The sequence below is a fragment of the Tursiops truncatus genome, chromosome 16 (genome assembly GCF_011762595.2).
Source record: "Tursiops truncatus isolate mTurTru1 chromosome 16, mTurTru1.mat.Y, whole genome shotgun sequence".
NCBI classification, from domain to species: domain Eukaryota; kingdom Metazoa; phylum Chordata; class Mammalia; order Artiodactyla; family Delphinidae; genus Tursiops; species Tursiops truncatus.
Window position 1 is genome coordinate 77,670,410 of NC_047049.1, and position 26,700 is coordinate 77,697,109.

General features: G+C 35.9%; 1 protein-coding gene across 6 annotated transcripts in view; it reads left to right on the forward strand.

Annotated features, from left to right (window-relative positions):
- Positions 1-26,700, forward strand: part of ARID4B (AT-rich interaction domain 4B) — a 126,780-nt gene that overhangs the window by 38,237 nt on the left and 61,843 nt on the right. For all 6 annotated transcript variants that reach the window (XM_033841555.2, XM_073793650.1, XM_019941538.3 and 3 more), the window contains exons 3-7: positions 9,522-9,632; positions 12,420-12,485; positions 16,909-16,999; positions 19,405-19,484; positions 24,397-24,488. In XM_033841555.2, coding sequence (XP_033697446.1) covers positions 9,522-9,632; positions 12,420-12,485; positions 16,909-16,999; positions 19,405-19,484; positions 24,397-24,488 — 440 coding nt within the window. The remainder of the gene's footprint in view (positions 1-9,521; positions 9,633-12,419; positions 12,486-16,908; positions 17,000-19,404; positions 19,485-24,396; positions 24,489-26,700) is intronic.

Here is a 26,700-nt window from a genome sequence, read left to right on the forward strand (position 1 = left end):
GGGCTCTGAAATTATAGTGAATTCTGTGACTTAGAATATTTACTACCTACGTACTCCATGGGTCAATTTCTTTTGGTCACTAGACAAAGAATGGATAGAGTTTCAAACGATTGGAGGTTACTGTTTCCTTTTGATGGCTTCTTTCAAGGTCATTTTCTTTTTTTTTCTTTTTGGCGGCACGGCTTGTGAAAGCATGGAGCCCCAACCACTGGACTGCCAGGGAATTCCCAAGGTCATATTCTTGAGCATATAAAACTGAACAAAAGCTTGGTTGGTGGCCCACACAGCCATCAAGTGGGAAAATAGCCATAGCTACATTAGTGGTATAAGGGGTCCAGATCTCTGTGTGAGGCCTAGTCCTCTGGCCACAGGAGGAAATATACATAGGTGGAGTCCTGTGAGCTACAGAGTGATTGGTGGTGCAGAGCTGTGTCTTGCTCATGGGCGATAGAGCAGGAGCAGAGTCTGAGCAGATTGTGGAACAGGACTTTGATGTTTTCTTGGGTGTTGGTCTGTCGTTTCCCAGCTGCTTGAAAGAAATGGAGAAAATCAGTATGAGATTGAACCGAATATAAAATTGCCAATATTTGACCTTTTTTTGATTTATGAAAAATAGCAATTTCATGTGGTTTAATCTAATGTTTGCCGAGTGTTTACTCAGGACCTGTCAGTCTCCTAAAGATTCTAAATATGCTACCTAATTTAATTTAAAACTTGCAAGCATCCTGCAAGATTGGTCTACAGAGAAGAAGCCAAAAACCAAACTGGTGGGGTGGCATACCCAAAGACAAACAGTTATTAAGTACATGAATTGCAGTCTCTCTGGTTCTGAAGCCAGAGATTTGTACATTGAGCAGTTCAAGTAGACAGCAACCATTCTGAAATCATGTAAAAAAATAGGAGATGGCTTGTATCCGGAGAGCCAGTGAACCAAGATGCAAACCGCAAGTCCACATGGCCAGATATAAATCATAACAATGCCAGTTTATGGTTTTTCTTTGTGCTTCTGATTTTTGAACTGGCTGCACCACTAATTTCCAGATTATTAAAGTTTAAATATTATAAATAAGCAAGGTATGTTCTGAGAACGATGTTACGCTAATGCAGATTCATTTGAATAAGTTTTTTTTTTTTTAATTTTATTTACTTATTTAATTTTGGCTGTGTTGGGTCTTTGTTGCCGCACGTGGGTTTTCTCTAGTTGTGGTGAGCGGGGGGTACTCTTCATTGCAGTGCGCGGGCTTCTCATTGCAGTGGCTTCTCTTGTTGCGGAGCATGGGCTCTAGGCGTGCGGGCTTCAGTAGTTATGGTGCACAGGCTTCAGTAGTTGTGGCACACGGGCTTAGTTGCTCCGTGGCATGCGGGATCTTCCCAGACCAGGGCTCGAACCCGGGTCCACTGCATTGGCAGGCAGGTTCTTAACCACTGCGCCACCAGGGAAGTCCCTTGAATAAGGTTTTCTGATCTCACTAGCAAGATTACAAATAAGTTTAACCTCTTCTGAGGGCAAAATAAGTTGGCTACCTTTGTGTTAAAAGTGCCTTTGCTTTTTTGGCACATAGAATAATGTTTTAAATACAGGAGGCACTTAATAAATGTCTTTCCCAATATAATTCTCTCTTACCTTTTTGCTGATGATGAACATTCTAGTTAAAATGTCTTTTGTGAGTTATTTAAGTTTCCAGGAATATGCAGACACTCCTCTGTGAATATGTAGGTATCTCTCTGGTTAATAGATGTGGGTCTAAAATTTACTTATAAATAATTTGTAGTTCCATCCCCCAAAGTGACTTAAATTTTAGGAAGAAAACAAAGAAATATATGTACCATCCAGAGAAGATTTTTGTGTTTGGGGGAAAGGGTTGATTTCTTTTTTTTTTTAATATGCAAGAACTTTTATAATCCAGTTTAAAAAAAAATTAGTAACTCAGACAGATAAAGAACATAAATGAGCAATTCATAGGAAAAATATGCACATGCCCAATAAATATACACTATTTAAAAATTATTTTCATGTAATTTCAAATTTACAGTACAAAGAATTCATATAATCTATGTATGTATACAGATATATGTATCCGTTCGTATTATCTTCAGACTTTTTGAGAGCAAGCTGAAGACATGATGTCCTGTCATCCCTAAATACTCCGGGATGTAATCCCCAACAAAAAAGGACACTATTCTACCTATTCTGCATTCACCCGTCTAAATCAGGAAATCGGCATTGGTATGATACTACCATCCTATTCTCAGGCCCTTTTTAAATTTCACCAACTCTCCTAATGTCTCTTTTTCATTTCTGACCTATGCTCAATCCAGGAATACACGTTGCATTTGATTATCACGTTTCTTCAGACTGCTTCAGTTTGAAACTCCCAGTTTTCCCTGTATTTCATGTCCTTTAGAGTTTTAAGAAATACACACCTTAAATTCCGTAGATCTAATTTTTCTCATTGTCAAAGTTATTCTTGCCAGGTATACCACAAAAACGATGTGCTTTTGTCCTCAGTGCATCACGTCATTCCACCACTGATAATTGAATAGTATTCCAGGAATATGCCAGTATCCTGTTCTTCATCAAACCTTCACTCATCAGTTTAGGATCTGTTGAGAACTCTGTGAAATCAGTCACCTTCATGATGGTTGCCGAAAGATGATTCTCTGTTTCCATCATTCCTACTATATTTATTAACATTTTACTGTAAGGAAGAGCTTTCTTCCTTCTGCATTTATTTATTTATTCATCATTCATTCATGTGTTTGTCAATATGGACTCAGGGATGCGAGTTTTACTGAATGGGTTATAATTTATTATATAAATTATATAATTTATTATATAAATTACAGTAGAATACACACATCTTGAGTTATTCAGTTTTGACATACACATACATCCCTAACAGGATAACAGGACAACCAATCTTTTTTTTGGTGCTCAAACTTTCCCCCCGTTTGGCTAGTAGTAGCCCTTCAGGGTGACTCCTGTGTCCCTTTGAAGTGTCTGCATTATTTTTTGAGCATTTCTTTACTTTCTGGCACAAGATATTTTACATCTTCTTGTACTTTCCCTGCCCAACTTTGAAATTAACCATTTCTCCAAGGATTCCTGGTTCCTTTTAATGTAGGATGGGTTTTAGAAATCAGGATATACGCCATTGATATGCTTTTTGTTTTTTTTTGTTTTTCAACTTCTGACATTTTCATTTAACACATTGATTCTGTTTCCATGTCAGAGGAACGAAATGCCGCCAGGGAAGTGGTAGAGTGGCTCTTGTTTCCCACTTGGGGAGCCTGAAAATCAAAAAAGTGGGAGTAGTCAGAGTTGAGCTGTCAGTTGTTCTTAGTGGACAGAGTTAGGAAAATATATGGATGTATATATGCACACACACAAACACACAAATATATATGCATATACACATACACATCTATAACTACGTGTTCATTTTTCTGTGTGTGTATATATAATACATATGTATATATATAATATCTACGTTGTATATATATAATACAACCATGAATTCATATTTCTAATTCCATTCCAATACCTTAGACTTCTTTTTAGCCTTGCCCCTTCCTTTTAAATTTCTTTGTCAGTGAGAAAAATGGCCCCAACTATCCTCAGTATATTTACTTACTTGATCATTCAGTTTACTTACTTGGCCACTGTAACAGATCTTCCAACCCTGCTGCTCATTTCCTCTGTCCCTGCTTAGCTCCCAGAATGTTCTCAGCCACAGAGCCTGCCTGTGCTTCCATGTGGCTCCCCCAGCCTCCTCCTTGCCACCTTGCATACTCAGCATCTGTCCCTTACCTCCTGTCCCCAGTACTGACCCCTCACTACCCCATGTCCTTAAAGCGACATGAAAAGGTGGAGAGGGAATGGCTCCAGAGAAGATTTTAAAGTTAGATTGCACAGTTTTCTTTATTTCCTCAATGTACTCGTTTTTTGGTATGTCCTAAAAAATTATGTATTTTAGTTTTAAGCTTAGTTTTAAAATGACGTACCCTTATAGATGCGTTTTTCGTTCATTCATCTATTGGAATTACCCACATTATTGTTTTAATGCCTCCTTGGGATTGTCATAAACAGAAAGATTGTTTTCATAGATGTATTGTCACACTGTGTGTTTAAATACATTTATTTAGTGAGGATTTTAGTATCAGATTTAATATCTTGCATTCTGATTCTCTTGGCTGCATTGGTACTGCCTTAGTAACCAATTTGAATGCTTACTGTTTTTAAAAACCTACCTCAATAAAATGTCAGTGTCAACATTAGCCGTTTGGAGCATTGATTCAACTGTTATCTTTCTGACACTTGTATATTTGGGTACTTACATATTTCCATGGCATTCTGGCTTCTTGAAGGATTATTATCCACCAATATCTAATTTAAAAATTGCTTATGCTTTTAGTGTTTCCATGGAATTCAATGGTTTCTAGGTGCCAGTTAGGACATTTGGTAGATTGACTAGAAAAATAAATGTTTAAGCAATGCTAGGATAAGTATGAGGTAATTGTTGCCTTGACAACTGGAAAACTGTTACGTTTGCTAAACAAAGGGATGGTAATATAGTAGTTTAATTTCTTTTTTGGCATGGAGGTGCTATATAAAAACATTTTATTTTAGCCTCTGAGATGGTCTGTATTTTTGACCAAAATCAGAAAAGCAGAACAAAAAGAGAAAGTAAGAGTTTTGTTTTTTTTTTTTTTCCCCTGGTGATATACATGTACATATACCTAACAGGGTTGGTGTTGGTCAAAGGAATCTTGGTAAACCTGCTGGCATGATTCTTTGTATATCTCTGCATTGGATCAAAGTACAGTAGCCTCAGAATAGGTGTGTATAGTCTTGATTTTGTCTTGCTGCCACACTAAAAGACTGTGATAGACTTTATGGAGCATCCCCACAAACACTTTACCTCTCTTGCTACTAGAATTCAACTTGATTACTTTATTTCTGAATTGAATAGGGGGATAATATTTTAAACACCCCTCCCCCCATATACACAATTATACTGGCATCTGTTCTGTTTATGTGGGATCTCTTTGGTGTAGGACTCAAATTTTTTTTTTTTTTTTTTTTTTTGCGGTACGCGGGCCTCTCACTGTTGTGGCCTCTCCCGTTGCGGAGCACAGGCTCCGGACGCGCAGGCTCAGCGGCCATGGCTCACGGGCCCAGCCTCTATGCGGCATGTGGGATCTTCCTGGACGGGGGCACGAACCCGTGTCCCCTGCATCGGCAGGCGGACTTTCAACCACTGCACCACCAGGGAAGCCCTCAAATTTTTTTTGAAGTCACAATTATACCCCAGATTTTTGAGTAATAATAACAGCCTTTATTTGGTATTTATTGTATGCTGGGGTCTGTTCTAATAAGCACTTTACATGTAGCAGGCATTTCAGTCTTCATCCCTGTGAGATAGTCACTATTTATTATATCTAGAGGCAAGGTCATCTGGCTACTAAGTGGTAGATTTGAACCTAAGCATCTGATTCAAGAGCCTGTGCTCTTAATTACTGTATTATACTGACTCATTAGTATAGTCATTCCAAGTGCACTGGAGAATATAGACAAGTATTAATATGAACGTTCAAAATAACCCATAATCCCAGTCACTACAGATTATAATACTTTGAGTATTATAATTGAGTTGTTAACTGTGGGAGTCACATTATGAGTATATAGGGGAGTTACTGTACAGTTCTGTCTTCTTTTTTATAAGTTTGAAATGGTCCTTAGTATACATTTTAGAAAGCAAAGGCTACATGCCAATTGTAAAAAACAAAAAAGGAACTTTTTTTTTAAGAAAAGAAACAGGAAGACATACTTTGGATAAAATGTTTTTATATACATACCCCTCCTTTCCACTCCCTTTCTCATAAGTTAATCCCGCTTTAACAGTTGTTTTTATCTTTAATATGTATGTTTTTTCTATATGTATAGTATAACGTATTTTTATTTCTGCATTTCTAGAAGTAGAAAAAGTATAATACTTTAAAGACATATACATAGTACCAATCATCCTGTATTATGTTCTCATTAGATTTAATGCTAAAAAATATTGTATTCTGAGGAGTATTGACATTAGTTGAAAAAGTGAGAACAGTGGTTTAACTTTCTCTTTACACTGACTTATGGTGAGCAATCATTTAAAATGAGGTTTTGCCTTTCCCATTTTAAAAAGGAAAAAAGGAGGAGGTGCCAAATCTGAATTTACATTGGTTTAATGACTTGTTTGCCCAACTCAGTGTTTCATAATAGTAATTGTGAATAGTTAAATACTTCTGGCATCATAACTGAATACTTTCTAATACTGGCCCCATTTTCCTGTAGTGGAAACTGAAGTTTAGGGAGGTTCAGTAGCCTATAAAGACTCATGTAGTTAGCATAGGAATAGAGCTGGGATTAGGACCTTGTCTTTTGCTCTCAAAAACTGTGCTATATTAGTCTCACATTACACTAATGATAGAGTGATAATTTATGGTCTGCTAAAATTACATACACAAATATGACCATGTAGGTTGTGAGTTTCATTTGTTTTTTCTGTAGAAATTCATACTTTGGTTAGCGTAGTTTCACTTCTAGACAATTACGTGTCTCAGAGTATCCTATTCTGACCATCTTTGTAATAACCTTAGTCCTTTAACATAGGCATGTTAAACAAATGTATACAGAATTCAGATTATTTTATTCATCTAATGATGAGAAATTAGGGACAGAAAAGTAACTTACCTAAGATGATACAAAAAAAAAAAATACAGGCAGAAATTAAGATCAGAACATAGACCTTTGCTTTTCCTATGCTCTTTTAGAGAAATTAACCCTGCTCTAACAATGTATTTAGCAGGTTTTTGTTAGACTTTGGCTTCCCTTTGCAAGTATTTTTGTAACAGACGTTTTCTTTATATACCTTGCTGATTCCTCTTCATGTGTTCTAGCTTGAAGGAAGGAAAATATTACCCTTCAAAAATAATAATTTGCCCTCATGATATTTGAGCTAATTATTACTCTTTTCTGTCAACATGGATTTTCATGTTAGTAAGGATGTAGGATGGGCTTAGTTTTGGGGGAAAGGTTCCCTTTCTCAAATTCAAGATGAATAAGTCTGTTCATTAAGCATGTTTATAGTTTGCTGGGGTTGGAATGTTGCCAGTGTTTGATATTGAATATTAATGAAAAGAATACATAAATGGGTTTCTGTATACTAGTAGTCTAAATATATTACTATCCTATTCCCCCCGCCCCTTTTTGGTTCAAAATTCTCTATAATAAAAGTACCTAAAAAGCTTATCACTTCTTAAATATTTATTTGTTCCTGAGTAGGCACAAACATGCACTTTTAGATGATCTCTTTTTCTCTTCTACATTTCAGAATTTCTTGTTCTACATTTCAGAATTTTACTGGCTAATAAGGCAGGAAGTGTTAATGGGAGAGGTTGCAAGTTGTGGAGAGTAATGAACCTTATGGTCATGAAGAGTGCCCCTCCATTTGGGCTTGTCTAGCAGTAACACACAATACCAATTGAACCACAGAGTGGATTGATATCTTTTGGAAATTTTCCTAAAATTTCTGGGTGAAGTGCTGTGAGTTCCTTTCATATTCTTGCTAAAATAAAGCCACTAGCTTGTCTGGAACTTATTCAAAATTTTGACTGGGAAGATGATATTTTAAGAGGGCTAATTTGTAAAGTAGAAATGCATTTATTAACTTTAGGTGCAAGAGCAGTACAAAGTTATCAAATCATAGTTATATCAACAGATTTTAAAAGTAATAATGCAGAAATGATTATCCTTCTATGAGGTTACACTTCTGTTATGGCATAAATAAATTGAAATATAGGCATTTTCCTAAGTAGATTTAAGAAATCATATACTTGATATGTTTTGAGGGTTTTTTTTTTTTAATACTGTTCATGAAATACATAGAATGTGAGGCAAATGTCCATTAAGGAGGGTGACCTGATATTTCTAGTTGTAGCACCCTTGTTTTGGTTTATGATACCTCTCCACCTTTCAAAAAGTGATTAAAATTGTTTGACATATTTATGGTCACTTTTGTTATAGCATTAGAATTTTTTTTTGAGATAAATCTCTTCTAGGTGTATTAGCCACAACTATTAGGGATGAATTTATTTTAAGATCCAAATGAAATTGATATATTCATTATTTATTGCTGTATAACAGCATTTTTCCACCTTATGGTCTGTGGAATTTCTGCAGGATGTTAATAGATGTTAATTTAAGAAACGTTCTTTGGGGACTTCCCTGGTGGCACAGGGGTTAGGAGTCTGCCTGCTGATGCAGGGGACACGGGTTTGATCCCTGGTCCGGGAGGATTCCACATGCCACGGAGCAACTAAACCTGTGCGCCACAACTACTGAGCCTGTGCTCTAGAGCCTGCGAGCCACAACTGCTGAAGCCCACACGCCTAGAGCCCGTGCTCCGCAACAGGAGAAGCCATCTCAATGAGAGGCCCGCGTACCATAGTGAAGAGTAGACCCCGCTCACGGCAACTAGAGAAAGCCTCTGTGCAGCGACGAAGACCCAATGCAGCCATAAATAAATAAATAAAATAAAATCTATTTAAAAGTTTTAAAAAATAAAAAAGGTTCTTTGGACAAATAGATTGGGAAATGATGAGGCAGAGTAGGAATTCATTCAATGAACTGATTTTCGCAAACTCCCAACTCTTTTTCTTTCTGGTGGAGCATCTTGGAATATTAGTATTTCTTGTAAAACACGTTGGGAAAAGTTACTTACATAATCTTTCTTTGGCTATAGAATTGATTAATATAAGTAGAACTCCTTAGAAATATAGATCCTGTGCAGAAAAGTACCTGATTATAAAAAAAGCAGCTAGATTAGGACTATTAAAAATTAAATCACAAGTGAGGAAACTTAAAATAATATTTATTGTAGACAGGAAGTGAACAGTGAACTCATGCCAAAGCAGTTGAGACATTTTGGCTGAGTTTTTACTTCAGATTTTTCAGACTGGATTTCTTCATGTAGTTTTCACCAGTAGTTTGAATGCATGTGGGTTTCCCCCACCCCTTTTATGCTGTTCTACCTTCGCATTGTCTAGATAGGGATATAACAAAGCTAATCTGAATTTGGGTGGCTGCCAAGATATAGCCTAAATATTAAAAGAAATTTTCTTAGACTGAGTTTTAAGGATCTGCCTTTTCTTTCAGTGGTCATTTAATAAAAAATTTTGAATGAATGGGTAGATGGAGGGGTGGATGGAATGATATACTTGGATCATATGTATTTTATATAGAGAAAAAAGATGCCTTTATCTTTTATAGATGCACATTTTAGTACATTTAAATAGGCGTTATGATATGTATTTTACTTATTTTTAAGTTAGAGTATTGTATAGATTGTTTTTGTTAACAATACATTCATCTATTACAACTTTTATAGCTGTAACAGGATTAGATCTGCCATTCTGAGGTCTGATTTTGGGAAAGAACTAGACAGTTTAAATCTAATTATATTTGTTTGCATTTTTAGGCCCTTGATGAACCTCCCTATTTGACAGTGGGCACTGATGTGAGTGCTAAATACAGAGGAGCCTTTTGTGAAGCCAAGATCAAGACAGCGAAAAGACTTGTCAAAGTCAAGGTACAGTATATGTAGATTTTCTAAATTATATGTTTAGTATTTGACGCTTAAACTTTTACTGGTAAGTATATTTAAGAAATTTTTTCTTCTGCAAGATGAGTTTTTAGTTTCTAGGAGTAATGATTGTAAAAATACCTGAAAACAAAGCATTACTTGTGATTTTATTCCAATTGGAATGAAGTTAGATGATCACGGTTGGTATTTTGAATGCCATTTCACTACAGACTTGGTATTGTTTATATTGTTAGCCTTTCAGAGCTGGAAAGGACCTTAGAAGTCATGTAGTTTAATTCCTTAATTTTATTGTAAGAAAAATGAGGCTCAGTAAAGGGTTAGTGATTTCTCCAAGGCCATTATGGCAAATTAGTGGCAGAATGGGAATTACCATAGTACATCAGTTTTAAGACTCGCCCCCCATTTTAACCATGAAATTGAGATGTGATTTATAATTGATGATGGTAGATCTAGTTGTTGCTTCCTTATCCTCTACTTTTCTTGAAAAATCTTCCTAATAACTGTTAATTATTTATTGAGTGGCAAACTGCAGGAGGGAAGGAGGATGGGGATATGAGAGTAACCCGATCTCTATTTTCAAGGGGTTTATAATCCACATTAGCAGATACCCCGTAAAATACTGGTTTGAACATCATTGGTTAAACAGGCCGTAGAGATTTTGTACCTCAGGGGAGCGTGTCAGAGTCTTTTCTGGAGCTTCTTCCATGCTTGTATGCTTAGGTTCCTTCCTTATGCATGGATATGTTGAAAAAAGCTTCCTGGGTGATTCTAATTTACACTGCCAGTTAAGAACCATTGTGATAAGGCCTTTAAATTAACCATAAGCCTGTAGGATGCTGTTCTTAGCCCCCTACCCTGTCTTTTTTTTTTTTTTTTTTTTTTCGGTACGCGGGCCCCTCACTGCTGTGGCCTCCCCCGTCGAGGAGCACAGGCTCCGGACGCGCAGGCTCAGCGGCCATGGCTCACAGGCCCAGCCGCTCCGCGACACGTGGGATCTTCCCAGATCGGGGCACGAACCCATGCCTCCTGCATCGGCAGGCGGACTCTCAACCACTGCGCCACCAGGGAAGCCCTCCCACCCTGTCCTTAGTTTTCCCATGCTTGGTGCGCGTGAGCTCTTACAGTGGCCTTTCCTGTTCCTGACTTCATATAGCGGTGTTCCCTGAGCACTCATGTTTTGCCATTACTATCTTAGAGATGAAGAGAAAGCTTTTTATCAGTTTTCTCACTCTTTCAGACAGAGCTACTGCTAGCACATGTAACACCTTAACATGAATTAGACAAAAATCTCTCCCTGCTGGTAGAGACCCTCCTTAGCAGAGCTTGGACTACAGATAACACTTTTGTGCTGGTTAGAAACGGTGTTCCTTTGGGCAGGAGCAGTCTTACTCCAGGACCCATGCTTCACTGGATTTTAGCTGTGATTTATAATCTCAGCTGGGTGTCTCTGTAATGAATGAACCAGCAAAATGACACATAGCAGTCCTGCCATTTCTTGCTGTCATTGAAAGGAAGAAAACAGTCTATACTGCTTCTGCTGATGGCACAGAGTGCCAGCCAGTACCTTGTGCCTTGTGTCTTATAAGTAGTGGCTATCTAAAATTTGTTGTTAGTTTTTTGGGCTGCTCTAAAAATCTTTTTATAATTCAAAGCTAATGATTTTCTCAACAGATAAGGTAGTATATTTCTATATCAGTTTAATTAGTTTATGATTCAGAGTTAATACATTTTTCTGGGGAAGAAGAACAACACTCCTTCCCCATCAGTTTTCATTTATTGAGCATTTACTACATGCCCAGCACGGTATCAGGTATTGAAACTCTAATATTAAGACTTGGTCTCCATTCTTAAGTGGCTTACAGCCTAGTGAATGACACAGATATCTACACACATAATTTAAATAAAGCTTAGTAGTGTGTTGTGTGAGACAGAAATACCTGGGATGCTGTGAGTACAGGACATCTCCTTTCATAGCTGGTTTGTGACCCTGTTACCTAAATTGATTACCACACATATCAGATAAGACCACATTAATGGTTCAATCCCTGTAAGAACTCTTGCTTTGTATAAGAAAAACAACCTTTTCCATACTGAGTACTGGAAGCTGTTTTGTTTTTTACCAACTAATTAAATATTTAAACTCAATCCCTTTATTTTAACTTACCTCACATCTGGTTTCCCGTTCTCTGATTTCTATACTGATACAGAGGGAGAGTACAGTAAAGTTCTGGATCTAGTTGGCCTGAGTTTGCATCTCAGGTCCACCATGGTACTAGTTCTGTGATCTTGGACCAGTTACTTACACTTTCTGTTCCTCAGTTTTCTTATCAACAAAATGGGAATAATCATACCTACCTAATATGGTTGTTGTGAAGATTAATATGTTTGATGCTTGAGCCTGATACTTGGCTGTCAGTAAGTGTTTTTTGCTACTGCTTATTACTAAGCGAGGCCTTCGCAAAATGGTAGAGTACCTAATAGCCTAAGATTGCCACCTCTTTTTTCCTCATTTGTAGGAAAAGAAATTATACAATTAAACTCACAACTAATAGTATTGAATAAAATATGATATGTAAATCATCAAGTAAATTAGTCTGGGAAGTTGTCTGTTAAATAAGAAATTTTTCAGTTAATCTACTTAGGGATTGAGATATTGTATAAACTAGGCAGCCATTTGTTTAGATTAGTCATGATAAAAATGAATTCATGCATTAACGAGCTTGTGTTGCTGTTTTTACTTTTTTGGTGGCTAATTAAATTTATAATCTTTAGGTAACATTTAGACATGATTCTTCAACAGTGGAAGTTCAGGATGACCACATAAAAGGCCCACTAAAGGTAATTCATTTATTTATTCATTATTACTTCTAATGCTTCAGTGGGAAACAGTCATTATCTCAGTCTTTTAAAAAATTCATTGGTTACTCTGTTATTGAGTTGATAAATATGTAATTCTCTCTGAATAGACTAATAGAAAAAAAGTAGACTTAGTGTTCAATAAAACCTATATGACAGTAAAACCTGTGTTCAGAAGTGAAATGAACATCAAGGAAAAACTGATTGCTTTTTATTTACTCATCTGTTTTGGTCTCACCATGTTTCATTTATTAAAAGGTACAATTTCCGGAAATAATAGGTGGTGAACTAGGGATCAGGTGATGTAAGTTCCATGATGATGTGAAAATTGAGAAAACAAAACAAAACAAATCCTCAGAGCTTTTAATTCTTTGAAGCAACTACTGGCATATGAAATTGTTAAAGGGTCATCAGGCAGTTATAAGTGATGAATATGTTCATATATACAGATAGTTTCATTTCTTTGCATTAGTTTTCATTGGCCAGTGAAATTAGTGCTGCTTTACTTTCCACTAGTGAGCAAGCTAAAGGGAATGTGCGGGTAGCCACTGTGTGCTGTTTGGTCCTTTAGAATGTCTGAAATGGACATTGGCCTAGCTGGGTGAATTTTAAGAAATGCTAACAGAATTGAAGAGACATTTGTAGATGCAAGAAAAATCCTTTCCTAATGAAGCTGTACTTTCCAGAGAACTAGATAGATGTGTGTATCTGCCAGTTTTTGTTGGTGGTTGATTTAAAAACTTTTAATTGGATCCCCAGGGCATTAGTACCTTGCATATATAGTAGGCACTATGGAGGACTAAAACTTGTAAGTTTTTTTAATCTTGCCTTGTGAAAATTATTTTCCACCCTTTCTGTTTTATAGGTGCCATTTTTTTCAAATTTATTTATTTTATTTTTGGCTGCGTTGGGTCTTCGTTGCTGTGTGCAGGCTTTCTCTAATTGCGGCAAGCGGGGGCTACTCTTCATTGCAGTGCGCGGGCTTCTCATTGCGGTGGCTTCCTTTGTTGCGGAGCACAGGCTCTAGGCATGCGGGCTTCAGTAGTTGTGGCTCATGAGCTCTAGAGTACGGGCTCAGTAGTTGTGGTGCCCGGGCTTAGTTGCTCTGCAGCATGTGGGATTTTCCCGGACCAGGGCTCGAACCTGTGTCCCCTGCATTGGCAGGCAGATTCTTGACCACTGCACCACCAGGGAAGTCCCTATAGGTGCCATCTTTAATTTTACATGCCCATGTATATCACTTGTAGGGACAAAAGGACAAAAACATGGCACATGTATAATTTGATGTTAACCGCCATTTATTTAGCACTTATTAGTATGTGCTAGTACTGTGCTAAGTCCTCTGCACATATGATCTTATGTAACCTTCATAATAGCTCTTTACAGAAGAGGAAACTGTGAAGGGAGGTGGGAGGTAAAGTACTCTGGCTGAAGTCTTGCAGCCAGTAATGGCAGACCAAGTTCTGATGGACGCACAGCCTGTCATTGAAGCATTGTGCCCCCTGGATGATCAGAACACACACGTCTCCATGCCTTATTTGTGTTTTTGCCTCATAAGCACACCAGCGTAGCTCTTCGCTGCCTGACTGCCCTGTTCACCTGGCACAGGCTAGCTGGTACCAACTACAAAAAATGTTCAGTGTTGCAAGGGATAGGAAAGACAATAACTTTGTTTCCTCAAGCCATCTTTCTCTCCTATTGCTCCAGCCTGTTTGATTGTGGCATAGTTGGTTTATTTTTCTTGTTTTGTTTTTCTTATTTATTAAAATTTTCTTTGTTTTTGATTAGGGCTTAGGACCACTTTGATTTTGATGTATGCAAGTGTATTAAATTTCGGTCTCAAAATTGTTAAAATATTTCTCTTGCCTATGGAGGGTTTTTTTGTATATAGATTTTGAATTGTTCCCTAATGTACTTTGTGGCTTTCCATCAGCTGATAGAAAGTATTAGCATTTATGTTTCTCCTAGAGGAAATAAACTTCCCATAGTGATAGTCATTTGATCTCAATATATTTTCAGTGAGTTCACATGAAAATAATACTAGACCACTTGAGTATTAAATTTAAAAAAAATGTACTATGTATTTATTGACAGTAGTCCCTGGTGGTCCAGTTGTTCAGACTCTGTGCTTCCACTGCAGGGGTCCTGGGTTCGATCCCTGGTCGGGGAATTAGGATCCCGCGTGCTGCACGGCGCGGCCACAAAAAAAAAAAAAAAAAGTTCTTTTAATTCTTCAACATTTCCTTCCCTCTTTTGGGCATTGTGTGGGGCTGACAGTCTCTTCTGGAACAAATTTATTTTTGTTATCACTGCAAAGACCATATACATTTTATTTTTAATTGAGGTGTAATTGACATATAACATTATTATTAGTTTCAGGTATACAACATAATAGTTCAATATTTGTATGCATTGCAGAAGGATCACCACATTAAATCTAGTTAACATCCATCACCATACATGGTTGTAAAAAATTTTTTTTCTTGTGCCGAGGACTTTAAGACTTACCCTGTACTTTCAGACGTGCAATACAGTGTTCTTGACTGTAGTCACCATGCTGCACATTACATCTCCATGACTTATTTATTTTATAACTGGAAGTTTGTAGCTTTTGACCCCTTCATCCATTTTGTCCACCTGCACTTCCTTCCCAGCTCTGGCAACCAGCAATCTGTTCTCTATGTCTATGAGCTTGGTTTTTTGTTTGTTTTGTGTTTTAGACTCCATGTATATGTGATATTGTATGGTATTTGTCTTTTTCTTACTGATTTATTTCACTGAGCATAATGCCCTCAAGGTCCACCCATGTCGTTGCAAATGGCAAGATTTCATTCTTTTTTATGGCTGAATTATACGCACGTGCGCTTGCATGCGCGCGCGCGCACACACACACACACACACACACACACACACACACATATCTTTATCCATTCATCCATCGATGGAAACTTAGATTGTTTTCATATCTTTGCTATTGTAAATAATGCTGCAGTGAACTTGGGGGCGCATATATCCTTTCAAATCAGTGTTTTCATTTCCTTTGGATAAATACCCAGAAGTGAAATTGCTGGATCATACAGCAGTTCTATTTTTAATTTTTTGAAAACCTTCCATACTGTTTTTCATAGTGGCTGCACCAATTTACATTCCCACCAGCAGTGCACGAGGGTTTCCTTTTTTCCAGCATCCTCCTGGCCAACACTTTTAATTCTTGTCTTTTTGATAATAAGCCATTCTCATTAGGTGCCTGGAGATATCTCATTGTGGGTTTGATTTGCATTTCTCTGATGATTAGTGATATTGAGCATTTTTCCATATACCTGTTTGCTGTCTGTATGATTTCTTTGGAAAAATGTCTATTCAGGTCTTCTGCCTATTTTTTAAATTGGACTTTTTGCTTTTTTTATATTAATTTTGGAGCTGTTAATATATTTTGAATATTAACACCTTGTCAGTTGCATCATTTGCAAATATTTCTTCCATTCGGTAGATTCTCTTTTCGTTTTGTTGATGGTTTCCTTTGCTGTGCAAAAGCTTTTAAGTTTAATTGATTAAGTCCCATTTGTTTATTTTTGCTTTTGTTTCCTTTGCCTTAGGAGACAGATCCAAAAAAACATTGCTAGGATTTATGTCAGAGAGTGTTCTGCCTATGTTTTCTTCTAGGAGTTTTATGGTTTCTGGTTTTTAATCCATTTTGAGTTTATTTTTGTATATGGTGTGAGAACCTCTGTCCATTTCTCAATTGGATTGTTTGATTCCTTTTTAGCTGTTGCATTGTATGAGTTCTTTATATCTTTCGGTTTTTAACCCCTTATCAGATATGTGATTTGCGAATACATTTTCTCCCATTCAGTAGGTTGCTTTTTCAAATTTTTGATGATTTCCTTTGCTGTACAGAAGCGTTTTAGTTTGATGTACTTATAAAAACCATATAAATTTATAAACCATATAAATTATCAGCATTTTCTTGATGAGATGAAAATATTTCAAATGACTGTCACTATTGGTACATTATAACTCATAAGGAGAACCTCAAAGTTATTTGTTAATTTTTCCCCAGCCTTCTTCAAAGAAGAGTCGTAATATGGGGCAAAGATAGTTTCACAGACAGGGACCCCCAGACCTGTGAGGGTTCCCAAGACCCTTTCAGGGAGATTGTAAGGGCAAAACTATTTTCATAGTAATACTTAGATATTATTTGTCTTTTTCACTATGTTGACATTTTCACTGATGGTGCAGAAACAGTGGTGAGTAAAATTGCTGGCACCTTAACACAAATCACATCAGTAGTGATTTTATTCTTCACCATCATGCACTCAATTAGTTTAAAAAAAGAAAGCCAGTTTTTAGTTTGTTCATTTATCTTCTTAAAGTTTTCCTAACTTTTTTTCTTTTAATACTTTAGGTCGGAGCTATTGTGGAAGTGAAGAATCTTGATGGCGCATATCAAGAAGCTGTAATCAATAAATTAACAGATGCGAGTTGGTACACTGTAGGTAAGGGAATACATCTTCTTTTAAAAATATATTTTCAGTGCTAAAACAAATAAAGCCGATTTTTCTTGATTTACTTCCTCCCCTAGTTGCCGTACATGTTATTACTGTTAATGTTTTTTTATCTTTCGAGATCTTTAAAAAATTTATTTCATAAATATGTACATAACATAGTTTGAAATTAGTGTATATATTATACAATTGGATTTCTAGCTTTTTTCACTTCAGAGTATATCTTAGAGAAATTTTTTTTCATCTTAACCATTTTTAAGTGTGCATTTCAGTAGTGTTCATAATATTCATGTTGTGCAACAGATAAAATTTTTTAACTGCAATATTATGTTTCATAGCATTGGATGTTGCCAGTTACTTGCCAGTTACTTACTCATGATGCAAACAGTTTTCTTGCTGTTGTAATAAATGCTGGATTGAATGTCTTTTGTACATGGACATTATTCTATTATTTCCCTAGTGTGTACATTGAGAACTAGGCATAGATCGAAGGGAAATATCCTTTTAAAGCTGTAGTAGGTTATGAAAACTGCTTTTCTAAAAGACTGTTAATTTACACTTCCATAAACAGTATATAAGTGTGGTGGTTGTCCTAACCCTTGTCAAATGTGATGTTAGTAATATTTTAAAATTTGTGCCCATCTGGACACAAAATAGTATCTCAGGTTTGCTTTAATATGCTCCTCCCATGATTAGTAGTGAGATTGGACATATTTTCATATGTTTATTGAAAGGAACATTATTTCACTTGTATTTTCTCTCGTTTGAATTGCCAGTTTATAGTGTCTTCCCAGTCCGCTCCTTTTCCTCTTGGGAAGGTTATCGTTTTCTTATTTTCAGGGTATGAGTTTATATATTTAAATGTATAAAGGGAATGTTAACCTTTGCCACTTCAGTTGCCAGTGTTCTTCTATTGCTTTACTCTTATCTCTGCTATCAATTTTCAAATCATAGTCCATTTTTCTGTGGTCACCTTTTCCTTTGTCATTTTAGTTTGAGTCTTGTTTAAGAAGGCTTTCCTTCCATCAGTGTTGTAAATTTGTTTTCCAATGTATTCTTCAATTTAAAGTTCTATTTTTTGTTTTACAAAGAGCTTTTTATTTCACCCACAGTTTTTTTTGAACATTCTGAAATATGATCAAATACTATTTTTTTCCAAATTGATAACAGAGTAATTATCCCAGTATTATTTATTGAATGGTAAAAATTCTTACTGTTTAATGATCTCAGAGATGAGAGTAAACATCTAATAAAATGTCTTTGGTGATGTCAGAATTTGGTGGAGCTTTCAAATAGTAATGATAACGTTTTGTGGTATGAGAACAAAAACCTGGTGGAGAGGGAAAATTTGATTTTGAAGCCTAAGGATATATTTGCATTTGTGTAGGTTACAGGACCGTGAGTGGTTCTGTGTCGTTAAGTCTGTTTGATAATTAGGTGTGATTGACACTTTTATCATTGACTATTTTAGTTACTACATTTTTAAAAAGTACGAAGAGTTATTTATCCAGTCTCTTGTGATGTAAAAGCTCACATTATATATAAGAACCTAATTTTGTTTTTTTGGCAAAAACCTCTGTTTATAAAATCAAGGCCTGGTAACTTTATTTAAAATAGAGGTACTCTCTTTCCGTGATTTGTGAGGAATGTAGTATATGCTAAGATTATTATATCATAAAGTGTACATCTATTCTGTATATATGTAAACTTACAACAAATTTTCTGGGACATTTTAGTACTTTAAATAAGCAGTTTTCAAGTGAGAGCAAATTAGCCACCCAGGGAACATTTGACAATATCTGGAGACATTTTTGGTTGTCACAACTGGGAAGGGGGTGCTACTGGCATCTAGTGGCTGGAGGCCAGGGATGCTGTTAAATATCTCACAGTGCACAGGTCCCCATGACAGTCCCCATCTGGTCCAAAATGTTAGTAGTGCTGAGGTTGAGAAACACTGCTTTAAATAATAAAAATAGGGTAATTTTTAGGGGCAGTCTGAATATATAAACTTGTACTGTTATTTTTTGTTTATTAGGTAAATTTGTCAGTATTTAGCTATAGGAAAATTTGCTTTTTCTTTACCATATTGAGAAGGATTAATCAGCATTTAAAAGCTTTCTTTCTGAAATGCTAACTTCTTATTTTCATTTGATGTTTTCTGTTCCAGGGAAGATGTTTTCATTACAGGTATATATATATTTTTTCCCTAGAAATTGGAAAACATACTCTACACTTGAAGTTGTTTGCTACAAAACTTAAAATGTGTACTGAATTTCAGATCTAATCTTTTAAAACAATAGCTCTGTTTGCACTGAGAAAGTTAAATGATAATTTATGTCATTTTGTTAATCTTTGAAAAACCCTTCAGTAGTTGCCATTTCTACCTCTTCTCACAGTTTTTGATGATGGAGATGAGAAGACACTGAGACGGTCTTCACTGTGCCTGAAAGGAGAGAGGCATTTTGCCGAAAGTGAAGTAAGTAATCACTTAACGAATGAACATGTCCTAGTATTTAGTACCGGGGGCAGGAAAGTTTTGCTTTCTCAACTCAAGCAGCTTACTTGTTAATCAGGAAAATTCATTAATACATAACAGCATGAGAGTGTAGTCTGTGAAACCTGTTTAAGGCCTTGTGTTTGAGTACCAGGTTCTCTGTGGGATTTTTTGTCTAAAAAAAATGTATTTTAACATTTGTCCATGAAGAAAAAACAACGGGATTGTTTATTACCGTTAGGCAACTTTTCTATAGAGTCCTTTAATTTGTAAATAATTGTAGAAAAGAGATGTCTCATTTGTAATCTACTTGAACCCCATCATCATTAAAGGCTATGTAGATACTGCAAGCCATCCCTAACTACTCCTGCTGCCAACCACTGACATTTACTATAGCCTCTCCTTGAAGAAGGCTTGCTTGACTGCCCTTTCTAAAATAGTCCCTTCCATTCCTCATAGCTCTTTAAGGTTGGTTTAGTTTTCTTTATAGCCCAGATCATTCTCACCACCAAAATATGTATATGTGCTTAATTATGTATTGTCTGCCTTCCTCACTAGAATGTGTCTCAGTGGCAGAGATTTTGTATGTCTTCTTCACCACTTTTTTCCCAGTTCCTAGAACAGTGGCTGGCACAGAGTAGGAACTGAATAAACATTAGCTGGATGAATAAATGAAGTGTTCATATTTGCCAGGGACTTTGCTTAGTGCTTTACATACATCCTTGCATTTACAACATTATGAGGGAGATACAATGCTTATCTCCAGCTCAGAGTTGATGAAAGTGATGATCAGAACTGGTTCTCAAACCAGCACTTTTTGGCACCAAAATCATGCTCTAAAATTGAAAGATGTTATTAAGTTACTAAGAGTGGAGGGTTCACAAAGTTTTGTAAATCAGTAACTTGCAATTCAAAATTTTAAAAATGGACATATTTGTTGCAAATAGCGTTATATTCTCTAGTCCAGCCTATGAATATTAATTAATGCACAGTGTGGCCAAACCAAGATTTCTTTTTTCTAGTAACTATTTAGAACAGTGTTTTTTTGGGGAATTTTAATATTTCTTTTAAATTATTAGACTTTATTTTATGTTTTTTTTTATTTTCCCTTCCCGTAAATGAATTCCCATTTCAACTCAGAATTTGGGACAGATTCTCTGTATTATGATTCTGGCCTGTCTTTTCAGTCTCATACTCTGCTATTTCCCTGTACTTCTGACTTATAAGACTACTTGGTGTTTCCAGATTATGGCTCATACTTTCTTTTCTTGGTTTCTGCTGAGCCCTGCTCTTTTCAAGGCCATGAGAAAGGCTTCCTCCTTCATGACTGTCTTTCATGAGCTCTCTAACCAAATTTGATCTCTATATCTTTGATACTTTTCCACTTCTCTTATTTTTATTTTATGGTCTTTTTGGTTACTTTTATCTTTTTTTCTATAAAATTGTAAGCTGTTTTGGCGGAATAGCCAAGTTTTTGTCATCTTGATGGGCTTTCCTTTTCCCAGTAGTGTTTTCTACACAAAAGCCTTCAGTAAATATTTGATGAATTAATTGTGAAGGTTTAAATATAGGAAATACATATAGCTTTGGACAAGTACAGTGAATTTGGCTTCTTACACTGATGAAGTAACAGAATTCTTTCTGAGCTTATGTAATTCTTAGAAATAATTTCATTTCCCTTAGTTAGAACATGTGATAATTATAGTAGGTTAATGAATATGGGGACTTGAAGACTTGATTTGTTTTCACCTAAGTGAAGGTATACGTCTTATGTATTTAATCCAGAGAAATATCGAAGATACTAATTTTGTATTTGCCAGGAGAATTTTAAGTTGGAATTGTTCATAAGACAGTTGTAGTATAAAGGCTGAAGCAATAAGAGCAAGTAGCTCAATGTATCCTTTTTAACTTCAGGAAGGATCGGTTTTACTGTGTGTGACTATGTGTGTTGAACTTCATGTTTTGCTGGAGGGTATTGGAATACTGGTGTATGTTTTGCTAGAGGGTATTGGAATACTGGTGTATTATTCCTTACCCATTGCCATATGCCACGTGCTATGCTAGGTACTGGGAATACGTGGGTAAGCTAAGTAGATGTGGAATTTATCCTTGGGTAACTTCTTTTTGCTTTTGAAGGAGACAAAGCATTAATTAATCAAAAATATAAAAATTTAAGGGTACTAGGAGCTGTGGAGACATGGCCAGGAGTATATTTAATCTACCATCTATGTATATTCTTTCCCTTATTTGATATTTCTGCTATTTTCAAAAAACAGTTTTAATTTTTTGGAAGTTTGCTCAGAGAATTGTTATTATTACTAATAACTTTGGCCTTTGAGTGAAAAGCCACATCACACTTGGCAGTATTGGGGGTCACTAATCCCATTAATAAGCTTCATACCTAAACAAAGACTTAAATTCAAAATTTTCACGATGAGAGATGATGATAAGCGGGTCAGTCAGTTTGAATTCCCGCACCAAAATCACTGGTTCTAGCCATAACCAGCTTAGTGAGGATGTTGCCTGTTTCCTGACATCTGTTGGAGTGTTTGGGTATTTCTATAGAGCATTCATAATTTGAATATTATCCAAAAGTAGTTTTATCAGCTGGTATTCTCTCTGTGCATTTACTACATGCAGTTGAAAACTCTGAAGAAAATTTAGATGAAATCCCAGCTCCATATTTCCTGCAGCCCATTTTAGGTAACAGGGCTATCAGCGTGTTTCCCCCGGCCCTGTGGAATTTTCTTTGAGCCTTTGATATAGCCAGGAGTCTCTGGCTTTGCTCTGTTGGTTTAAGACAGGACAAATCCTACCCTCCCCTTACTCTTTTCTGTCATGTGTAATAAAGGTGTTCCTGCTTTCCAGGATTGGGGCCAGGGACAGAGATATTGCTTCCTATTATTCTAATTCTTTTTTACATACTAGGGAGAGATTGTGGTTTATTTGAGAATTCCTATATGTGATTCCTAGATAACTCTTCAGAAATCCTGTATATTTTCTTTCCTAAATCAAGTGAAATGACTAGCAGATACTTAAAATAGAAATTACAGTACTTAATAGAAATCTCTGCTTTCAAGAGAGCAGCCTTAATTTTAGGGGAGGGGCATTTAATTCTTTTGTTAGCTTGACAGAAAATGAAGCCAAATTAATTTATTTTTCCTGTTTACCAAATACAGTACTTTGAAATTTTCACCCTTGGGAAGCATAATTAGGAGTTAATGACAGGTCATTTCTGAAGAGGTTTTGTCTGGCATATTACTGTATTTGGGCCAGCTTTTGCCTCCAAATATTTTTTAAATGCCTGACTTACAAACTAAATTTGAAAGGTTAGGTTTTCAGCCCTATAAAAGTTACGATTTTTGTCTATCGTTACTGCCTTTTTCCTGTACTGTATTCTTTGTTGTTGGATATCTATATGTACCTTAAATATATTTACATATATTCTAACAAATTATGCAAAATAGGTGAATATGCTTCCCCCTTTCATGTTTTAGTTCATCGTTGTTTCAACAAAATTATCTCAGTTTTAAAAATAAAAGTTAAAACTTTTCTTTTAAATATTAACATTAGTTTGTATTTAGATATCTGATCTTTAAGTTGATGGACACCCTTTCATAACATTCTTGTTTGTAACTTTGAGAAGTCTTTATCCTTAGTTCCTCACCCTCACTTCCACTCTGACAGTTTTTCTGGGCTCTTTAGTTCCCCTTGTGTTCATAAAAGTATCTGCAATAGCAAAGGTTCTGATGGAGGAATAAAAGGAATAGTAACTGTGGAAAATCATTAAGATGCAGAAAAAGTAAGAATATTACCAACATTGATATTCAGAGAATTAGTTGGGATAGCATCTTCAGACTGATACCTTAACTTTTTAGATATATAAACCTTTTCAGGAAATAATGGCATGAAAAATCCAAGAAGTCTCTGATATGGAGAAACGAAGGGATTTCAGAATCCCTTTTTCTTCATTCTGCTTTTAACCAACAACCAGTTCCTTCCCTGGAAATCATTATTTTTGAATGGGGTGAGGGATAAAAGGGTTGACATGAATTACCAGTTGATAACAGAAGTGATAACAGAAGAAAGAAGTGTTCATTTGTTGATTATTATCTTCATACCAAGCACAGTACTGGATGTTGCAGATTAAAAAGGAAGGGAAAATAAAATATTAACTGTAGAAAAACTGATTTTTACATTTTCTTCAAAAAAGGTTTCTTGCAGGAAATTCCCGGGCCGTCTAGTAGTTAGGTGCTTTCACTGCTGGGGCCCGGGTTTGATTCCTGGTTGGGCAACTAAGATCCCGCAAGCCGCAAGGGACGGGGGTGGTGGGGTCAGAGGTCGGGGGAGAAAGGTTTACTGCAGAAAATGTTTGCAAAGTCATAATATAGGATATCTGAAGCCCTTTTCTCAAGCAGTTGATGCTTATCCTGATAAGTTCGTTTCTGTTACTTCCTAAGAATTCTGTCTTATGGATTGGGCTGCCCTATATGCAAAGAAAAAGTCGAGCTGCTGCTGGCCCAACCTAAGGGTTAGGTACTTGCACATAGGTTTCTTATCTCTCAAATCTGTTGTTTCCACTGAGTTTTATTTGTTTTGTTTTATAGTTTAATCATTCTTAGGAGTCTGTCAATCCTCAAATAGATAATGAAATTATCTAGAGAGAAAAACTAAATTTCTTTTCACTTTTTTTTTCCAGCCATGGGCTCATTCATCTTTATTCTAATATCTTTGAAATGAGAGTTTTCTATCTTTAGGAAAGTTGTATTTTTGTCTCCCTCAGGGGAAGTTTTAAATCTCAAAATCTAAGCATATTCTTAAACTGATTTGGTTTAAAAAGAAAAAGAAGCTTGCAACGTAATAACTTTTGATGGGTTTATGTTCCTACCCACAGACATTAGACCAGCTCCCACTCACCAACCCTGAACATTTTGGCACTCCAGTCATAGGAAAGAAAACAAATAGAGGAAGAAGATCTAATCATATGTAAGTCCATTTTCATAACTGTTAGTTGAACCTGAATTCATTTCTCCTTCCAGTATTGTTTTAGTAGTTATTAATTTTAAATTGTAACTTGCAAAATGCTAACTGAATGGAAGAGTACTTTCAGACTCTCTGGCATGGGTGCTTGAGGTTCTCCATGCTCAGTCAACTTTAACAGCTATATTATTTATCTGCCTGCCATTTCTCCTTACACGTATCTTGATGTCATTGTCAAAATGGAATTAGTCAATATTTCCTGAATGATACATCCTCTGTTTTCCTGATGTCATGTTTTTTATTCATGCTGTTTCTGTCTTAAATGCCACCCTTCCATGCCACCGGCTCACTCAGTCTTCAGTTCTTAACCAGAAATGCTCCCACATTTATGTGAACCATTTTGTGCCTCCCCACTCTTTCCTTAAAAACAGACATGTTTTTTTTCTCCTCTGAGCTCTCTAAATCCTTTGCATTTATCTAATGTCATAGACAGTATTTCACCTATTATTATCACTGTCGTGTTTGTTTTCCCTTCTTAGTAATTTAAATCTTCCTGACAGCCGAACTATCTTACTTATTTTTATGTCTTCTTGCAGTTGTGACACATGTTCTGCATATTTAACAAATTACTTTCAATGAAATGTGCTTAGGCTCCAAAAGGCTTTAAATTAAAAAGGATCACAGGATCAAAGAGTCATGAAATTTCAAGTCATCAGAGAGAAAGAAACAATCTTCAAACAGTTTCAGGAAGAAAAAATAATTTATTGCAAAGGAGTGAGAAGCAGAATGGCATCAGACTTCTCAATAGTAACACTAGATGTTAGTGGTCAGTAGAATGCAGAATGGAGGAATGGAAGTTTCTATTAAAGGGAGGACTTGTTATCTAGTATGATGGAACATTGGGGGGAAATTAAAGATATGATGATAACAGATAGAGAAAAAAATAGTAAAGGTGCTTAGTTTCTCCCCTCAAAATTATATAAGAAAAGAACACTATCGTAATAGGATGGAGGGTAGAGAGGTTGCTTAAATGTAAAAGTTAAGTCCTTAAAACAACAGGAAGTCAATACAATGACGTCTAAAATGTATAAATATAGAAATAGTGGTATAGGACTGTTATTTAGAGATAAGGTATTAACTGTCAGAGCTGAAAGAGTTAAAAGCAGTTGCTTCCACGGAGCAGAAGAAAATGGGAGAGGATGGGGCAAGAGAATGTAGTTTTTAATTTATTCTGTTGGAGGTTAAATTGTTTAAAAACGATTTTGAATATTTTACTCAGATAAAATTTTTAAAAATTTAATGTGCCTGAGCCAAATATTGTCAGAGTAGCTATTAAAAATATTGACTTGAATTATTGAAACTTGTAATGTAAGTGAATGCTTTCATTCAAAGTAATAGAGTTAGGTATTAAATCTAATAGTGGCTAAGCTTTGGAGATCAAAATTGGGTAAGCCCTCTCTTTCATATAGCTTAGTTGCAGCCTTACAGCGAATTCATGAAGGTAGGTATTATTTTTATCCCTATTAAAAATTGGGGAAATTGGCCTCAGAGACAGCAACTAATGCAAGGAACACAGGAAGGAAGGGACCAGGACTTGACCTCACCCATGTTCCATAGGCCTTTTCCCACTCAATTGATTGACTCTTTTTTATTTAGAGTACTACAGTTACTTTCCAAATGAGTTTTAACAGGAAATAAATAATGACTCATTTGAGGGAGGAAATTAAAAGACTAATCCTTGCATTGAAAAAATATTTAATATTACTTATTTTCCTACTAGTGATTTGGGCCATGCATTTCTTTTTCTCACTTAACTCTCTAAATATTTTAGAAAATGTTTTTCTCAATTAATAGGTGAAAAATGTCTCTCACTTGCAGTGTAACTTGCTGGTCACTTGATTGTTTTTAGGGTACTGAGGTTGTAACTATTATTTACTTTTCTTTGTATAACTTTGAAAATATGAGTCTTCTAGTCAGAAAGGAAAATAGATGAAAAGTGTGTAACGGCATTATTAGTATGAAAGAGCCCTCTCGTGATTACTAGATGTTACTGTGATCTAATATTGTTTTCAGTTTTTTCAGAGGGCTATTACATTGCCATAAAATATTCCCTGAAGCACTTACAGGTTAAATCTTTTGACATCTCTGAAAATAACTTCAATTGTGAATTAGAATTTTATCTACCATTGATCATTAGGGTCTTCCCGTAGCTTTATAG